General features: G+C 36.1%; 1 protein-coding gene across 1 annotated transcript in view; it reads left to right on the top strand.

Annotated features, from left to right (window-relative positions):
• FBN2 (fibrillin 2) overlaps positions 1-21,297 on the top strand; it is a 279,981-nt gene that overhangs the window by 116,743 nt on the left and 141,941 nt on the right. Inside the window, exon 8 of the mRNA XM_016953727.4 lies at positions 12,363-12,488. Coding sequence (XP_016809216.3) covers positions 12,363-12,488 — 126 coding nt within the window. The remainder of the gene's footprint in view (positions 1-12,362; positions 12,489-21,297) is intronic.

Below are 21,297 nucleotides of genomic sequence, written 5' to 3'. Positions count from 1 at the left end.
CTAAGTAAATGCCCTCAGGTCATGGAAAGCTGCCCATTTCTCATCCATGCCTTATAATTGGCTACCTCCATACTTTAGCTTAGAGTATTTTCATTGTCTGAAAGAACTCCTCCCTCCTGTCTTCCTTGCATGCCAAAGTTCCACCCCATTCTTTAGAGGCCTTTATCAATCAATAACTATGTCTGCCAAGAACTTTTGCCGATTCTCATGGTTGAATTGAGGTAACATGTTGTTAATCTTCTTTGATGGAATAAATTATATTGTGCCTTGTTTCACATTTAGGTATTTGGTATGTGACAAATCAAAGGCCTTTTTAATTAGCAATTACTTAATGAGTTCATGAATGAATAGTATATGCCCAATCAATATCTGTTTATTTGATTTCTTAAGAGAAGTTGAGAGTTCTAAAGAATGAATAGCATAATTTTCATTAACTATTGTTTCTTTTTGTTTCAAACAAAATATTTATTTAAGAGGTATACCCATTTATGGCCATTTAGTTGTCATCGGTAAGCTAAATTTTCAATGTGTTTAAATTTCAGTCTGATTCAACCCTTTTCTATAAAAAATACCTTTGATCAATGTATATACTATAGCTGAAGCTAACATTTGTTTTTTGAAGCTGAAGGTAAAACAATGATAATTCAGAAATTTCATAACTATCCTTGCCAGCTTTGATGTATACTTTTATGCTGTATGGGAAAAAAATCAAAAGAAGATCCTGGGGATTACATTTGCCCCCCTTCCCACAAACAAATTACCTATTAGAGGAAAAAGTTTTTATGTTAAGTGGCTGGTCTGGAAAAGTTAGTATGCCAGCTTTCTTGTTTATAATAAGAATGTAATAAGTAAGATCTCTTCCAATGGCTAATGGTTCATATTAAATTAGAAAACCTGAGTTCAGTTAAAAAGAACATGGAATGGGAGGACAAGGCTTTCAGAATGGTGATATAAGCACCTTGGTAGACTCTCTCCCAAGTAAAATAAGAATTTAACTCATGAAATACATTTTTTAAAAAATACCAACAATATAAAGTCTCTGAAAATTCAAGAGAAAAATCCAGCCCCATATAGAAAAGACTATACATCATTGTCAATTATCAAATTAACCCCATATAAAAAGAAGTATACATCAGCCGGGTGCGGTGGCTCACGCCTGTAATCCCAGCACTTTGGGAGGCCAAGGTGGGCAGATCACCTGAAGTTGGGAGTTTGAGACCAGCCTGACCAACATGGAGAAACCTTATCTCTACTAAAAATACAAAATTAGCCAGGCACGGTGGCGCATGCCTGTAATCCAAGCTAGTACTTGGGAGGCTGAAGCAGGAGAATCACTTGAACCTGGGAAGCGGAGGTTGTGGTGAGCCGACATCGTGCCATTGCACTCCAGCCCGGGCAACAAGAGCGAAACTCTTGTCTCAAAACAAAAAAAAATTATACATCATTATCAATTGAGATTTATCTCAGGAATGCCAGATTGGTTCATCATCTGAAAATTAATTGATATAATATATTATTTAAATAAAAGACAAAAGCCGTGATCACCTCAATATACGCAAAAAACCAAAAGCATTTGAAAAAAAGCCAATACCCTTGTATTCTAAAAATAATCAGAAAATCAAGAATAGAAAGAAAAAAAATAAGAATAGAAAGGAACGTACTCAACTTGATAGAGGGCATCTATGAAAAACTACAACTAACATCATACTTAATGGTGAAAGAATTAATGCTTTCCCTAAGATTGGGCACAAGACGGATGTCTACTCTCACCATTTCTCTTCAACATTGTACTACAGGTTCTAGCCAAGGCAATTATGCAATTAGGTAAATAAAAGTTACCCAGACTGGAAAAAAAGAAGTAAAACTATCTCTATTTGTAGATGACACGTGTTTAGTGGACAAGGTAACAACTGAAGTGAATAAGGAATACACTAAAGTGGCTATGGTGTACTCTAAAAACTATTAGAACCAATGAATGATTTAAGCAAAGTTGCAATTGTACAAGATCAATGTGCAAAAATGAATTTTATTTTTATACAAAGAATAAATGGCTTAGGAATAAATTTAGCAGAGAAAGTGATAGATTTGTACACTGAAAACTGTAAAGCCTTGTTAAATTAAGAATGATCTAAATAAACAGAAATATACACCATGCTTACAGATTGAAAAACTTAATATTGTTAAGATGGCAGTACTCTCCAAATCGATCTATAAATGCAACACAATCCCTGTCAAAATTGAAGCTTGCTTTTTTGCAGAAATTGAAGAACTAATCTTAAAGTTCATATGGATGCAAAATACACTCTTCGTAGCAGCACATAGAACATTCTCCAGGATAGAGACCATATGTTAGGTCACAGAACAAGTCTCAACAAATTTTTTAAAAATCAAAATCATACCACATATCTTCTCAGATCACAGTAGAATAAAACAAGAAATCAATAAGAAGAGAAACATTGAAAAATGTACAAATACATGGAAATTCAACAACATGCTCCTAAATGACCATTGAAGAATGAAATCAATGGGTCAATGAAGAAAGGAATAAGGACATTTTAAAAATGTCTTGAAACAAGTGAAAATGGAAACACAACATACCAAAACCTATGTTATACAACAAAAGTAATGCTAAGAGGGAAGTTTGTAGCAATAAATACCTGGGTCAGAAAAAGTACAAAGATTTTAAGTAAAACAATTAATGATGCACCTCAAGGAACTAGAAAAGCAAGAACAAACCAAACCCAAAATTAGTGGAAGGAAAGAAATAAAGATCAGAGCAAAACTAAGCAAAATAGAGACTGAAAAAACAATACAAAGGATCAACAAAATGAAAAGTTGGTTTTTCTGAAAAGATAAACATGATTGATAAACCACTAGTTAGAGTAATCAATAAGAAGGAGAGATGACTAACAAAATTAGTTGAGATGACTAACTAATCAAAATTAGAAATGAAAAAGGAGACATAACAACTGATACCACAGAATGCAAAAGATTATTAAAGACTATTTTAATCAGGTATACACTAACAAACTGGAAAGTCTAGAAGAAATAGATAAATCTGTGGACACATACAGCCTACCAAGATTGAATCAGGAAGAAATTGAAAACCAGAACAAGCCAATATAAGCAATGAGACTTAATCAGTAATAAAACATCTCCCAACAAAGAAAAGCCCAGGATCGGATGTATTCACTGCCAAATTCTACCAAAATTATAAAGAAGAACTAACTCCAATTCTCCTCAAACTATTCCCAAAAATTGAAAAGGAAAGTACTGTCCTTAATGCATTCTACAAAACCAGACAAGGACAAAACAACAACAAAAAAAACTACAGGCCAATATTCCTGATGAATATAGACGTAAAAATCCCCAACAAAATAGTAGCAAACTGAATCCAACAGCACATCAGAAAGATAACACACCACAATCAAATGAGATTTATCCCAGAGATACAAGGATAGTTCAACATATGCAAATCCATAAGCATTATACATCACATCAGCAGAATGAAGGATGAAAACCATATGATCATCTCAATAGATGCAGGAAAAGCATTTGATAAAATCCATCATCCCTTCATGAAAAATCCCTCCACAAACTATGCATAGAAGGAACATACCTCGACATTAAAAATGCCATGTATGACACACTCACAGCTAACACCATACTGAATGGGGAAAAGCTGAAAGCCTTTCCTCGAAGAACTGGAATAAGACAATGCCTACGTTCACCACTTATATTCAACAGACTACAGAAGTCCTAGCCAGAGCAATCAGACAAGAGAGAAAGAAATAAAAGGCATACAAATTAGAAAAGAGGAAATCAAATTGTCTCTCTTTGTAGATGACATGATCTTATATTTAGAAATCCTAAAAATTGCACCAAAACCTCTTAGATCTGATAAATAAATTCAGTAAATTTTCAGGATAAAAAAATCAATGTACAAAATCAGTAGCATTTCTATATACCAATAATGAAATAGCTAAAAAAAGAACTCAAAAGGCAATTCTATTTACCATCGCTGCAAAAACAATAATAAAATACTTAAGAATAAATTTAACTAAGGAGGTGAATTCTTCCATAAGGAAAACTGCAAAACACTTAAGAAAGAAATTGAAGAGGACACAAACAAATGGAAAGACATTCCATGCTTATAGTTCAGAAGAATTAATATCATTAAAATGATTATATTACCCGAAACAATCTACAGATTCAGTGCAATCCCTATCAAAATATGAATGTCATTTTTCACAGAATTAGAAAAAACAATCCTAAAATTCATATAGAATCAATGGAGGCATCACACTAACCTGACTTCAAAAATATATTACAAGGCCGTAGTAACCAAAACAGCATGATACTTGCATAAAAACAGATACTAGACCAGTGGAACAGAATAGAGAACCCAGAAATAAATCCTCCTATTTACAGATTTTCACCAAAGGTGCCAAAACAACATTGAGGAATGGACATCCTTTTCAGTAAATGGTGCTGGGAAAACTGGATATCTATATGCAGAAGAATGGAACTAGACCCCTGTCTCTCACCATATACAAAAATCAGCTCAAGATGGATTAAAGACCTAAACATAAGACCCGAAACCGTAAAACTACTAGAAGAAGGCATATGGGAAACACTCCAGGACATTGTCTGGGCAAGAATTTTATGACTACGACTCAAAAGCACAGGCAACAAAAACAAAAATTGACAAATGGGACTCTATTAAACTAAAAGCTTCTGAACAGCGAAGGAAATAATCCACAGAGTGAAGAGTCAGTCCTGTTAAATTGGATAAAATGTTTGCAAACTATGGGGTCGGGCTCAGTGGCTCACGCCTGTAATCCCAACACTTTGGGAGGCTGAGGCGGGCAGATCACCTGAGGTCAGGAGTTTGAGACCAGCCTGTTCAACATGGAGAAACCCCATCTCTACTAAAAATACAAAATTAGCTGGGTGTGATGGCACATGCCTGTAATCCTAGCTACTTGGGAGGCCGAAGCAGGAGAATTGCTTGAACTGGGAGGTAGAGGTTGTGGTGAGCCGAGATCGCCCCATTGCACTCCAGCCTGGGCAGCAAGAGCAAAACTCTGTCTAAAAAAAAAAAAAAAAATGTGCAAACTATGGACATTTCTCAGAAGAAGTCATAAAAATGGTCAAGAGATACTTGAAAAAATGTTCAGTACTACTAATCATGAGAGACATGCAAATCAAAATTACAATGAGATGTCATCTTATTCCAGTTAAAATCACTATTATTAAAAAGACAGAAAATAGCAGATGCTGGTAAGGATGTGGAGAAAAGGGAACTCTTATACACTGTTGGTGGTAATGTAAATTAGTACAACCAATATGGAAAACAGTATGGATATTTCTCAAAAAATTACAAATAAAACTGCCATGTGATCTGGCAATTCCACTACACAGCATTTATTCAAAGGAAATTATTATATCAGAGGGACACCTGCACCCTCATGTTTATAGCAGCACTTTTCACTATGGCAAAGATATGGAATCAACCTAAGCATTCGTCACTGGATGACTGGATTAAAAAAATGTGATATATATACACAATGAAATACTACTTGGTTATAAAAAAGAATAAAATACTGTCAATTGCAGCAACGTGGGTGGAACTGGAGGGTATTTATGTTAAGTGAAATGAGTTCGGAAGATAAAGACAAATATTTCATGGTCTCATTCATATGTGTATAAAAATTGATCTCATGGAGTGAGAGAGTAGAATAAGAGTTACCAAAGGCTGGGAAGGATGTTTGGCCATAGTGGAGGATGAAGAGAAGTTACTTAATGTGTACAAACATACAGTTAGATAGAAGGAATAAGTTCCAGTGTTTGATAACAAGAGTAGGGTGACTATAGTTAACAACAAGGTATTTTATATTTCAAAATAACTAGAAGAGAGGACTTGAAATATTTTTACCACATAGAAATGATAGTCAAGATGTGAGGGATACCCTAAATGCCCTGACTTGATCGTTACACATTCTGTGCGTGTAACTAAATGCCACGTGTCCCATACAAATGTATAAATGTTATATTTTAATGAAAAACTTTTGTAAAAAGTTTACATGGAAATTCATAGGCAAATCATATAACATGTGGGACATATGTAAAGAATTTTTATAACTCATTCGTTAAAAACATAAGTAACTTAATTAAAAACTGGGCAAAGGAATTGAACAGATATTTCTCCAAAGACAATATGCAAAAGGCAAATAAGGACATGAAAATATGCTCATCATTATTAATCATCAGGCAAATGCAAACCAAGTTATAATGTGATACCACTTCACACCTACAGGCAAAAAAAAAGTAGATAATGAGTGAAGGTGAGGATGTGGTGTGTATGAAGGAATCCCTCATACATTGCTAGTGGGGATGTAAATTATTACAGCTGCTTTGGAAAACAGTTTGTCAGTTCCTCAACAAGTTAAACATAGAATTACTGTATGACTCAGCAATTCCAGTTCTAGGTATATATCTAAGATAAATGAAAACATATGTCTACACAAAATGAATACCTGAATGTTCATGGCAACCTTATTTATAATAGCCAAAAAATAAAAAATGGAAATAACCCAAGTATTCATTGACTGATAAATGAATAAACTGTGGTATATCCATACAATAGAATATTATTTAGCAATTAAACGGAATGAAGTGCTGATACATGCCCCAACATGAAGGAACCTTGAAAACATAAACTAAGTGAAAGAAGCCAGACACAAAGGACCACATATTTTATGATTCTATTTATATGAAATGTCCAGAATAAACAAATATATAGAGACAGAAATGAGATCAGTGGTTGCGTAGGGCTTGGAGAGGAATAGGAGGAATGATTGCTAATAGGCTGGAATTTCCTTGGGGGGGATGAAAATGTTCTGAAATCAGGTTGTAGTTGTGGCTGCACAACCTTGTGACTACACTAAAATAATTTGAGTTTTACACTTTAAATGTGTGAATTGTATGACATGTGAATCATGTCTCAGTAAAGCTGTTTATAAATTGAAATTCTGAGTACAGTTGATACACACCATGCTTTTGAAATCTGAAAAGAGGAAAGCAGACATCAATTTTCCATTGCAATTTGTAATATTGATATTGCCTGTTGTCTTTAGAAAAGCTGGAAATAGGCAGCAAATTATTGCACTTAACACTTCAATCATGAATTTTCCTAATGTCAAACAGTATACGAATAAGTGGAAGTTCAGTGTATGCAAAAATATGCTTACTTTTTTCTATATCAAAAAGATATTATACAGAATATTCCAAATATGTATAGTTCTTGGCATCAATGGAAACAAAATGTTCTAAGAACATGTTTTTAAAACAAAATTTCTTGTTTTATTTGTACTAAGTTTCTGTAACATAATTGTTACATGGATGGCTTTTTTTCTGTGACATGTACCTATAAGAATGGACAGTCTCTCTAGGGTGTTCTTAGAATTCATTGATATCTGAGATCATGTTATCACTACTTATCAAATTATTCATTATATTCCGTTTAGTGTAAGATTTACAGGAAATGTTGGTTGACAAATATGAGGTTATGTGGTTTGGCAGTCAGAAATCTGTCAGATGGTTTTGTTTAGATTGGATTTCCTTTTTTAAAAAACCTGTGTTCAGAGTCTTCACATTACTGAAGACTTCCCAGTCTTTCTCTTTTTTTGCCCTTTGAAGTCACACTTGACAATCCCCCTGTTTTCACAGTGTTCTTCCTTAGCCTCCGTTCTTCACATTCTTCCTCCTTCCTCCATGATCCTTCCTTCCCAGACTCCTATTCTGCTTTTCTTCCTCTGACTTTTTCTTAGATGTTGATAGTTCTCATGGTTTCCTCCTTCAATTCCAGTCTTTTCATTTGTCTTCTTTGGAAATCTCATATGTTGCCATAACTTCAAAGGCAATCCTTATACTTGGTGATAAACCACAAATGTCCATCTTTATAACTTACCTCTTTGCTAAGTTTCATACCCAAATTTTTAGCTCTGTAGATTAGAATTTTTACTGGTTTCTCTCAAACATCTCAGGATCAAAATGTCCAAAGCTCAACTTAACTGTAAAACATGTTCTTCCATTCGTGTTCCGTTCTTTGTTAATAGCACTATGTCATCATCCTTGTCAATCAAAATAGTAGTGTAAGATATCTTTCTGGTGACAAAGTCCTTCCTGTTGATTTTTCCTTCAAATTATATCCTGAATATATGTTCCCTTCCTCATCATAAAGCCTTACTTCAAGTTCTCAACATTTATCCCTGGACTATTATATCATCTGTCCACGTTAAACACAAGGACTATCTTTCTAAAATATTGATAGGCTTATGTAATTCTTTTGTTTAAACTCCTTCATAGACACTATTCATCACCTTCAGAATAAAAGCCACAGTCCTTGGCTTGGCTTTCAGGATTTAGCATATGCCTAACTAGCTAAGCTTATTGTCCATCAGTTTCCCAGCTGTTCTAGTACACTGTGCATTCTTCAACTGTGGTGTATTTTCAGACCCAGTTGCCCATGCTGTTTGTTGTTGTTGTTGTTGTTGTTGTTGTTGTTGTTGTTGTTGTTTATTAGTTGGAAGCTAACTTCACTTGACTGGCCACAAAAATTCATTCAGGACTCCAGGCCTATGCCAATCAGAACATTTTCCTGGCCAGAGGAATCATTCAGAAATTAGCATGTGACCCAATTCGAGAAATTAGGACAAAAGGGATGATTTGCTGGGGGCTTCTGGAAAAAGTTTTCTTCCTCTCAGGAGAGAGCACTGGAAAAGACACTCTCTTCCACTAGGTGTCCCAGTCAAAGGAATAGCCTAAAATAGCAAAATAGTATCCATTTTGCTCCCATCAGGGAAGGCAGCTCAAGTCAAAATACAGAGGAAGGCCTAGTTGAACATATCTCACAGAAACTGAACAAGACACATTGGTTGAAACCACTTCTAGACTTCAGATATGACAGCTATTACATTTCTGATTTATATCAGTTTAAATCAGTTTTTCTGATATTTGCAGACCAAAGCTGCAAACTGATAGAGTTTCAAAAAAAGATCAAGGAGAGATGAGTGGCAGTATATTCAGTGTGCAGAACATGGATGAAACCAATTCCCATTGTTAAGACTCTGCTTTTTCCCATGAGCAGACTTGTCACCTTTAGGCACACTTGTTTATACATAGATAATATATGCTTTATATTTGTGGATATAATACTTCCAAATCTGATTATGACATACAGTATTGAAGAACTAATATTCAAAAGAGCTAAATGCATGTATCCTTCTGAACATAAATGCTAATGCTAAATTTAAATTGATGGATAAACATTGTGATACAGACAGGAGGCAGGGAAATACTAGGTCAAAGACAGGGTGGGGGTCCCTGGCGAGGGCTCCACCCTCAAGCCTGGACCTGCGACCCTAAGTGAGATCATGAATTCCTGCTTTCCTGCCCGAATGTTGCCTTTTTCAAAACCACCCTGGCCCACCATATCCCCTACCCTGTACCTATAAAAACCCCAAGCTCCACTGGCAAAGGAGCAGAGCACCATGGCAAGGAAGGAGAGAAGAAGCATCTGAATGTCGAGAGGAGAAGAGGCAGCTGGACATCAGAGACTACGGTTGGAGAGGAGTTCAGCTGGGGACGGTCAGAGAGGAGTTCCGCTGGGGATGACCAAACTCCAGGGGAAGATAATCTTCCCACTCCGTCCGCTTTCCACCTCCCCATCCCACTGAAAGCCACTTCCATTGCTCAATAAAATCCTCTGCATACACCATCCTTCAATTCATTCACGTGACCTGATTCTCCCTGGACACCAGACAAGAATTTGAAAACACTGGGCATGAGCTTTTTAACATTTAAGCCATCTGCAAATGGCAAAGCTAAAAAAGCATTGTTTGTAACACACACCTTCTGGGGCTCCACAGGTCACCGGCAACACCTAGACACTGCCGTGGGCTGGTACAGGGTTTGTTCCTGCCGGCATCCGGAAACACTCATCCTGGCTCCTGCACCTGCTCACCTGTGTGCTCCCCTCCAGCAAAGGGTTTGAGCGTGGCAGCCAAGTAAACAAGCCACCCCTGTCTCAAGTCCTGTGAGGGGCTCGAGGGAACTCTCCCATCTCAATTGGGCAACACTGTATTAAAATGCAGGGGTTTTGGTCAGTATTTTGGGGTTTTGTTGTTGTTGTTTTAAAAAAGCACCTTATTTTTAAATTTTTAAAATATGGTAGATGTCTAGCCCAAAAATGAATTAAAAGCATTTCTATTTTTTATACAAAACCTGAGAGCCTTTTATGTATAATTATTTTGAAGCTAACCTTTTAGGGTTCCTACTCAATTGTAAGGAGAATTGTGAAACACATAGGTTTTTTTTGCACAATAAAATTTTTAACAGAAAAACCACAAATTTAATGTCACTCCACATGTCCTTCTATGTCCCAGATTTATTTTATCCAAAAAAAGAAAATGTTAAACATCTTTTAATTTTCTGTTCTTTTTATTGTCAGGAAGAGTTTTAAGACTAGGGCATAGGGAAGTTGTTTATTATGAAACGAAATGCCTAGAAATAAAAGCCAATGTTTAAATGAAAAAGTTGAGTCTCTTAATGTTTAATATTTTGCATAAATCCTGGGCTCCATAAGCACCTTGATAATTCATATAATTTTAGATGTTAAGAGAGTGAGAAGGCAAGTTTTAGTTCTTCACTTTTTTAATGCTTGCTTTACCTTGTATCCTTCTTTTCTTTCTTTTCTTTTTCTCTTCCTTATCCAGAGGTGATGATAAGTTTCTGTGGTAATTAAAGTGCAGCTGTTTAGTTTCATCTCTCTTTTGAATCCATGCTCAGTTGTATTAAGTTGCACTGCACTAAGATAGCAACACAGGATGCAACAGGTCCTAATTTTGCACACGTGGTTTTATTTTGTTGGATTAAGTCTGATGGCAGCTCTTTGACCACATTTTGTATTTACTTGTCGTGTAGTCAATTCATGTTAGAATTCTGATCTCTCTTGGGAAATTGGTAGATTTTTGATTTGTACCTCTGTGCCTTCAGTGGCTAAGTGTTAAGCCTCAAATGAAGATATTATTTCATAGAATGTCTGAATCTGGTAACTTTTTTTATAAGAACATGCCAAGAAGACACACAGCGTATAGTTATTTCATGATAAAGCTTGTAGGCAAGAGTGACTTGCCAGAATAAATGGAAAAAAATAATGAATAGACCAATAAAAGGATGTAAGAAAGGCATTGGCAACCTTTTTCTTTTTAAGCGTGGAGTTAAACATATTTTGTGTGTTTATAGTAGGAATATAATTATTTTTCCTTTTTTATTGGACATTTTAAAAGAATAAATGCAACTGAAAAGAGAAAAACTAAAAGTCAGCTTATTTTGACTTTTCAGTAATTATCTGTATGTATGGCTTTTATTGTTGTTTCTTCTAGTTACTGGCTTTTGATACCTCTGTTCATTAAAAAAGACAGCCACCTCCCAGGAATTTGGGTGGATTTTTCTCACAATGACTCATTTCCTTTTTAAATGTATTAGCAATTAGCTCCCAGTTATCCCTAATTGCAGCTTTGTTAGACTTCCCACCTCTCTCTGCTTACTGAACTAGAAGAGAAGTACATTAAAAGTTTATATAAATGACTGGGTTTTCTGCTTTAAGGAAAATTTTAAAGAAAGCAGACTTTTCATTAATGGGAAAGGAAATAGACTATTTCCAGCATTGAGTATGCTGAATGGATAAATGTAGGGAGGTACAATAGGAAAACTGGACACTTCCCAAAGCCTCCCAAGTTTTTGCCCTTTACCATGTTTCTGTATTATTTTAGATTGAAGTTGTTCCCAGAATGTCAAATACTCCCATATTCAAATGTAAGTACAAAAACATATCCTGAAGCCAAGTTTAAAAAAAAGTTATTTGCCACTCTTCATTGCTTCAAATAGTGTGAAAATTAGTTATACATTTTCAAATACAGTTATTCTATATTTTAAAATGTAATCCATGTATGTGTTTTTTTAAAGGCTCTAGTAGGATAATTCCCTAGTTGATGTAGAATGGAAACTAAAACATTGACATCTTTACTTATTTCCAATTTAAATTGCATTTTTAAAAAAGGGTATAGAGTTCTGCTTTAGTTGGCCTTGTTTTAACTGCCATGGGAGTTTACTTTCATCTCAGTTCCCATAGATATGTGTGAGAAATTCTTTGGGGCCTGAAACAAGAGTATCTTCAGGGTTATATGATCTGACCTAATCAACCATGAATGCTCTCATACTCTTAAAAAAAAAATCTCTTTTAAAAGCTATTTAATGAAGGCCTTTCTCAATCATCTTCTCCTTCTTCCCTTGATTAGACATTGATGAGTGCAGCATCATTCCTGGGATATGTGAAACTGGTGAATGTTCCAACACCGTGGGAAGCTATTTTTGTGTTTGTCCACGTGGATATGTAACCTCAACAGATGGCTCTCGATGCATCGGTAAGCCTCGCATTTTGAAGGCTCAGTACACTGGGTCTTTATAATGACAAAACAGCCCAAACAGGTATGAAGATGGCAACGATTATAAAATATTGAAGAAATGGCTGAATGAGTTGTTTAATGTAAACGGTACCAGTATTGAGGGATTGATAGACCAGGTACTCTTTGCAAAGACTTCAGTTTCAGAATCCAACTGGGTTTGTTTTATGTTGTCAAAGTCATTTTGGGAATAAAGAAAGACACAAAGGCACGAGAAAAATTTTTTAAAATCTGCTTTGGGAGACAGAATGTAGTAATTAAAGCTTCTTTTGTTGCTATGAATCATGAATGTTATCAACATCTTATTTACTTAGAACTTGTTTATTCTATTGAAAATAGTTACTATACAAAAAAGACACCTTTAATTTTGTGTTTAAATATATTCAAATTAAAACCATTGTATGCTCTCCCTTGTTTATTTAGAAAGATGCAATAATGCTACAGTCATGGTGAAGGTAATCTGTTATTGAGCAAGCCTTAGACATCTGTCTTATTGCGAGCATAGAGATTATGAAGTGTCTTTTGATGCATAATCACAGCACAGTGAGCTACCCTCACATTTCTCTTCCTGAGCTTTTAACCTGGTCTATTCCAATTTTAAGCTGACAATAGGTAAAAAGAGAGGAAAAAAGATGCACTGTTATCTTTACTGGCACTAAAGATTCATGTAGTGCAGGAATTAGGGAAATTAATCCAATACTTAAAAGAATGGTGTTGTTTGGTCCACTAGAGGGTGGCTGTTTGGGCAGTGTCTCTTTCTCCCCAAACCAGGCAGTTAGTATGTCAGCAACCAACTGCCAGGATCTCTGTAGGTCTTGATGATTCCCTGATGATTCTCATGTGCCCAAGAGAACTGAGTTGATGAGATGGAAATACAGAGTCAAGGATGTAAGCTAGAAGTCGTAGGCCACCAATAAAAGGACTATGGCCTGAATTCATTTGATTAAATGTACTGATATATCAGGTCATCCAGCAGTGAACATACGAGATACAAATCCTGCCTTCAGAATGCCATATTGTCATCATAAATAACAGTAGAAGCCTACTAATAGCAGTAATAGAAGAAACAGTAGTAGTAGTAGTAAAAATAATAGCTGTCATTTAAGATATTACACATACCATGTGTAAGGCACTGGGCTTCTCCACTACCTCATTATCTCATAGCTGTGAGGAGTCAGGCAAGCTGCCATCTTCTCTACACTTCAGTTTCTTCTAATAAGTGTCCAATAAAATATTCTTCATTATTATTCTTATTAAGAGGAGGAGGAGGATATGCCTGCTCTGGACCTATATAAATATGTCATATGGTCCTTCTAATAGCCCTGTGTGATAAGTATAGTTATTCCAAATTTACAAATAAAAGAAATATGGTTTAGAGAGGTTAAGTGACTTGCCCAGTGTTTTGCAGCCAATAAATGGAGCCAGGATTCAAATCCTGACCTCTCTGACTCCAGCCTCTTGTGCTACTGTGACACTGAACTGCCATTTACCCACTTTAAGGCTGTGGAGATCCTGTGGCTAGATGTCAGGGCCTCCAGCATGACTGATTTCTTCACTGTCATGCTAACAGCCTGCTTTGAGAAGTAAGATGTCTGTTGGGAGCCTCATGTCGTGTCTTTGAATGAGAATTGTTTGTGTTTTACAGATGAATCAGAGTTTCTATCTTGCATTAGGTAAATCATTTTTCGTGAAATATTAAGTCTGTACAACTGAGCAGATAAACTATTTTAGGGTTACTGTTGCCAGTTGGCTCACTGTGTAGTAAGTTTGATTCATTTAATACTCAAATTCCCCCTTATCCACGGTTTCGCTTTCCATGGTTTTGTTTTCTACAGTTCCCACTGTGATTCAAAAATATTAGATGGAACATTCCAGAAATAAACAATTCATAAATTTTAAATTGTACATCATTCTGAGTAGCACAGTGAACTTTCACACCAGCCCGTCCAGGGTGTGACTCCTCTTTTTCCTAGCATATCCATGCTGTATAGGCTCCGCACCCACTAGTCACTTAGTAGCCATCTCAGTTATCAGACCAACTGACAGTATCACAGTGCTTATGTGCACGTGACCTTATTATACTTCATCATGGCCCCTGAACTCAAGAGTATTGATGCTAGCAATTCAGATATATATAAAATGAGAAGCCATAAAGTACTTCTTTTAAGTGAACAGGTGGAAGTTCTCTACTTAGCAAGGAAAGAAAAGAAATCGTATGCTGAGGTTGCTAAGATCTATGGTAAGAACAAGTCTATCCATGAAATTGTGAATGAAGAGAAAGAATTTCATGTTAGTTTTGCTATTGCACCTCACACTGCAAAAGTTACAGCCACAATGTGTGATAAGTGTAGTTAAGATGGAAAAGGAATTAAATTTGTGGGTGGAAGATATGAACAGAAACGTGTTCAAATTGAAAGCAGTTGGATTCAGCACCATTCAAGGTTTCAGGCATCCACTGGAGATCTTAAAACGTATCCCCCGCAGATAAGGGAGAACTACTGTATAATTTGGCTGTCAGCTTTCTATGAGAGTTGAAAATCAGTGCAACTACCTACATCTGGCTTGATTTTCTTGAACTCTGTAGGAAAATAATATGTTTATGCACACGTGCATATGCGAACACAAAATAATCAGCTTGGAATAGGTATAGATTCAACTCTTTAGGAGAAACGTCGCCATGGGAGTCGTCATTGAACACTGTTGTCTGGGTGCTGTAGAACCTGGCTTCCGGAAACTTGTCTCCTAGAATATTGCTAGAAGAAATATGCCTGGAGAAGGAAGTGAGGTTATTATTGTGAAGTTCTGGAAATACCAAATACAGCACATGTATTTTATTTGGTAGTCAATGTGGAGTATTTGAAGGCTTTTGAGAAAAAATTGTAATGCAGGGTTGGGGGCTTGAGAATAGAGAGAAATGAAACTAGTTATGAGGTAAAATTGCCAAAACAAGTTTCAGCGTTTTATTCCCCATTTCTAAATTACTTCTTTTATTTACTCACTTACATTTCAAAATCTTTCTCTAGTCAAACAAAACTTGCATTCATATTTTTGTTCTGCATTGGAAAAGAAGCATGAATCCTCATTTTATTCAGATAAGACCAACGTACCTAATGATTTACTAAGGTGGGTTTTCTTAGAGGAGAGTTTTGATTTACCAAAAAATTATGATAAACTCTTTTTATCTCTTGCCTCCTTATGTTATAAAGTCCTAAGTCTCTACCTGAACATTCAAAGCCCTTTACAACCTGACCTAACTTGTATTCCGGAGTCATCTCTAACCACTTGCCACCTCATACTTGTATTTCCCTCATTGTTGTACAAGACCACACTGCCATGCCTTTGCCCAACAGTACCCCCTCTGCCTGAAGCATCTTGATTTTCCCCTTCTATGCTCATTAAAATCCAGCTCATCCTTTAAGTCCCAAAATAGGTATCACTTTTCCTTTTTTGTTTTTTAAAGATGGAGTCTAGCTGTGTCACCCAGGCTGGAATGCTGTGTCACCCAGGTTGGAACGCAGTGGCACCATCTCAGCTTGCTGCAACCTCTGCCTCCTGGGTTCAAGCAATTGTCCCACCTCAGCTTCCTGAGTAACTGGGATTACAGGCACCCACCACTACGCTGGCTAATTTTTGTATTTTTAGTAGAGACAGGGTTTTCCTGTGTGGGCCAGGCTGGTCTCGAACTCCTGACCTCAGGTAATGCACCCGCCTCGACCTCCCAAAGTGCTGGAATTAAAGGCATGAGCCATGACCTCTGGCCAGTATCGCTTTTCCTTGTAGCCGTTTCACCTAAACTACATTTTCTTCTTGGGCAAAATTAATCAGCCCCACCATTTTGAAATGAAGTGAAATATGTTTTCATTTGCTTCATTTTAGGGTTTACTGCATTGTCACAGGTATTTGTGTGTTACTCACTGGCTAGACTGTGGGCTTCGTTGGGCCCTGTCTTATGCAGCTTCATGGACCCTGGGCTTTATGTAATAGGCATCTTGCATAGAAGTTTGTGCTGAGTAAATCTTTTCTGAATGAATAGGAAAACCAACAAATGAATGAATGAGATGATATTGAATGTAAGAACTTCATGTTGATTATAGATAGCGGCCTTGCAGCCTTTGGCATCTCTTTGGACATGAAGTTGTGCCACTGAATTACGGTCCTGGATGCTCATAAAGCAAGAGCTAACTTGAGGTTCGGAAAGCTAAGTCCTGCACTAACCAGGAGTCCCATTCATTTCACTATCAACATCCTGAACACTAGGAACAAAGGAAGGTCTCTAGGGAAGGGAGAATGGCTCTCCAGAATTACAAAACCAGTGTTATAATTAAGTAAGCAGCTTAAAAATGTTTTGAATAACTATGTTACATTTGGAATAAGTATGTGTTTTCCATACATGAGAAAAAATTAATCTAACATTTTAATGTGTACGAGATCTTTGATTTCTAAAATTCTGAGTCTGTATTTTCTCAGATTGAATTTATTTGGTTGAATTATATATGTTGGAGATATTTCCATGCTATTTATTTTCTAACCACATGTATGCTAATAAAGAGTTGCATGAACTTAAAGCTCTTTTTAGTACTAAACTGCGTGTTATCTGCAGCTTTATTCTGAGAGCTCACATGTGCTGAAAGTGACATTTGCTGAATGTTGTCTTAATTTCTTATTCTAGTTAACACAGATATTCTGAGTGTATACCACATGACAAAGCATCAGTAAAGTTGATCCTATTTCTTTTGTGTGCTGGAAAACAGTTTCACATGGTAGGATAGTTTAACCAGGCAATTTAATTAAAAGACACGATAATTTTCCGCTTTCATTGTATACTAAATATAAAAGTCAAATTTCTGATTTGTTTATCTATCTAGTGTGTTTAATCATCTTTTTATATATCCAGGAAAGAACTGTTTTTTAGCATAGAGCACTAACATGTGCCAGTTCCAAAAAAAAAAGGAGTTAAAACGTACCTAATAATATTTCTCTAAAAAACGTTTTAAATAGCACTACTTAATAAGCCTTAAGTCATTTTGGAAGTAACTGTCATGGTCATGTCCAAGGAATGATTAATACCTAATTTGCACATTGTTATATAGGCACAGAAGAATGGCTGGCAGCCAGCAATAAATAATGCGTTGGCAAAGAGCAGTGAGCAACTTCTGTATGCAGGATAATGTGTCTGCTGCTATTGTGTACACACGGTGAGAAAGGACCCTAAGCACAGGGACCCAAAAGGGCCAGTTAAGTTCAGAAAATGGGATTAAGCATTTAGAAATTCTTCCAGTAATATGATGGTGCCACAGCATGCTAAGGCATTTCCTCAAGCTTTCCAAACGTATTAGTGCACAATACTGCTGTGGAGTATTCTTGAAAAAACAAAACCTGAAAATATAATGTGAAAAAATGTAATACCAATATAAAAGAAAGTTTGAGGCAGAAGTGATGACCAGTATATGGTTTTTTTTTTCCTTTTTCAAGAAAAGGGCAAGGTACAGAATTACTTATATATTACACAGCCCTCTATGTAACGCTGGCTGTTGATTCCACATGCATGTGTGCATTTGAAACAAAACACTTGGAGAACCCAAAATTATTTAACTAAAGAGGGAACCAGAAATGAAAGAGTATGAGGATATCAGTTTTAATTAAGAAAGGAAGAAGTGTCTTAGAAGGAGAAGTTTTCCTTACAGTGATGAAGAAGCCCGTCATTCACTATTTTAAAGGAAGAAATAAACCTGGGATCCACAGTGGTTCCTTTTCATTGCTCCTAGTTCTATAGTTACTCTTAAACAATGTAAACATGAAAGTATTTTAGGAATAGTAAGAATCCACAAAATCAATCAAGGGGAGCTCAGGCTGGAACCAGACCATCAAAGAGGTGAGTGCAGGCATCCAGTCTCAGGAGACAAGCATGAGACAATGGCTGCTATTTACCGAACACCTACTGTCTATCACTATTGTTCTGACCTGGGCTAACCTCATTGGTGTTTTCTGGCTGAACCCTTCATTTCTTAATGAGCAAACCTAATTCCACAGGAGACATTTATTTCAACGTACAATCCCCAATTTTTGCCAAGTTTTCATCACATTGTATAATTAACCATTAGTTCTCTTAAATCAAGTTTACACAAAATGTCAAGCTATGAAACAAACTCTGATAAGTGTACCTTTATTACGTTTCAAAATAGATTTATATTTTAATCAGAGGAGATGAATTACTTCCTGTTTCTCAGTGTGACTGTAAATGTGACTCCTTGTAAGCCTTGTTCAGGAAATGTAGTAAGGGCAATAGAAAATGATTAGAGGAATAGACTTGTTTTCATTACTTAGGACACATCGGTTCTACAGTTAAACATATAGCAAGCATTAGAGGGATTTTGTTTTTACAGGCTTTCATCTGCCTTTGCCCCTAATGATTCCCTGTTTCAAGGAATAGTGTGCCTGGACAACTCTTGTTTCTAACAGGTGCCTCTTTTTTATTTCAAATATTTTTCCACATGATACATTTTTTAATACAGTGCTTTCTAAGGGCCATGAAATTTCTTACAAAGGAAAGAGAGGTAATTCCTAGCCTCTGATTTGCTTTGAAACATGCCTTTTTGGAGACCTTAACTATGAGATGCTACACCAGTGTATGTCTCATCCTGGTAGGTTTTGGCTCAAGGAATGAGAAGTAGGTTGCCTGCCTCCTTTTTGTTACTAGAAAAGGCTAATTGTAGAATTTATGAAAAAAGTTACAATTTACTTTGCAGTCCTCTGTTGCTGCCTCTCCACCCTCTCACCTATGACTTAGTTTCCTTCAGTACATATATTATAGGACTGACCAGAGGTTTCCAAACTGTGTAGAACAATGGTTATTACTAGTATTATTTTTTCTTTGAGACGGAATCTTGCTTTGTCACCAGGCTGGAGTGCAGTGGCATGATATCGGCTCACTGCAACCTCCACCTCCCGGGTTCAAGTGATTACCCTGCCTCAGCCTTCCAAGTAGCTGGGGCTACAGCAACGTGCCACCACGCTGGGCTAATTTTTTGTATTTTAGTAGAGATGGGGTTTCACCATGTTGGCCAGGATGGTCTCTATCTCCTGACCTTGTGATCCACCCACCTCGGCCTCCCAAAGTTCTGGGATTACAGGTGTGAGCCACTGTGCCCAGCCAGTTATTAATTTTTTTAATTTAAAGACCTCTCTTTAACATAAAAAATGTACTTCAGATCCTCACATTATGATAATTTAATATTCGTGAGAGCATACATAATGAAAATGTTCTTGGATATTTAGTAATGATAAATGAATTTGGATTTTATTAGCTATAGTGGCATATTCATAAATGTGAATCATGGTAGTGCCAATAAACTGTAAGTGTTACATTGCAGTGTTCAATGTAAATATGCATTTGTGAACCCCTCTCAATATCATTGCATACTCCCAAAGTCTGGGGATTGGTATAGAATGGATTCCTGATAAGTACTTGCAACATTTTGCTTGACATTTATATTAGTCTGTTTTGTCACTGCTGAGAAAGACATACCAGAGACTGGGAAGAAAAAGAGGTTTAATTGGACTTACAGTTCCACATGGCTGGGAAGGCCTCAGAATCAGGGCAGGAGGTGAAAGGCACTTCTTACATGGCAGCAGCAGGAGAAAATGAGGAAGAAGCAAAAGCAGAAACCCCTGATAAACCCATCAGATCTTGTGAGACTTAGTCACTATCATGAGAATAGCATGGGAAAGACCGGCCCCCATTATTCAGTTACCTCCCTCTGGGTCCCTCCCACCACATGTGGGAATTCTGGGAGATACAATTCAAGTTGAGATTTGGGTGGGGACACAACCAAACCCTATCAGCATTTTTATACATATTACCTTATGTATAAAATGTGTTACTGTATTTGGTCCATGAATTATTTAGAAGTATAGGATGTTTTCTTGTTTATTTTGTTATTGATTTCCAACTTCATTTCATACATTGTGGTCCAAGAATATTACCAGTTGATACCAATTCTTGGAAATATTCTGGTACAGTATTTGCTTCATGGTTTAACAAATGATTTATCTTTATAAATCTTCCCTATGGACTTGAAAAAGATGGGTGTTCTCCAATTGATGGGTGCCAGATTGTAGATATATCCATTAGATCAAACAACTGTACTATTCAAATTTTCTTTGTACCTACAGAATTTTGTCTACTATATCTATTACTGAAAAAATCATGTAAATATTCCACCGTGGAGGTAGATTTCTCAGTTTCTCCATGTAGTCTAGTAATTTTTTATTTTATATAGTTTGATCTTATGCTATAAGTGATAAATGTTTAAAAGTATCTGCCATATTTTCCTGGTGAATTGAACCGTTTTAAAACTATGTATTGACTCTACTTTTTTTTCTTTATTTTTGGTCTATTTCTAAATATTTTCTTTTGGTTTATTTTGTATCACAAAATATCTTAGTATACTCTGGTTTGTTTTGTATCACAAAATAAACCAAAAAATAAAGCTTCTGGTAGCAGAAGCTTTAAGTATATACCTACTATGTATTTTCCCTCTCAATCTTTCCTCTTCCTTATGTTTTAAATGCATTTCTTTTAAACAGCCTATATCTATTTTTTGTTTTATTTTTACAGTCTGTAAATCTTTGTCTTTTCAGTTGAGATTTAAATCCATGTGTATTTATTATATTACTGATATATTTGTTTTTATTTTTACCATAGTCCTTGTGCTTCCTACTTATCTTGCTTTTTTTGTATTTTTTCTCCTTTCTTGGTTTCTTTTAGATT

The sequence above is a fragment of the Pan troglodytes genome, chromosome 4, assembly GCF_028858775.2.
Source record: "Pan troglodytes isolate AG18354 chromosome 4, NHGRI_mPanTro3-v2.0_pri, whole genome shotgun sequence".
In the NCBI taxonomy this organism is placed as follows: domain Eukaryota; kingdom Metazoa; phylum Chordata; class Mammalia; order Primates; family Hominidae; genus Pan; species Pan troglodytes.
The sequence above is the reverse complement of the archived record's forward strand: the minus strand, read 5'-3'. Positions and strand labels throughout refer to the sequence as shown.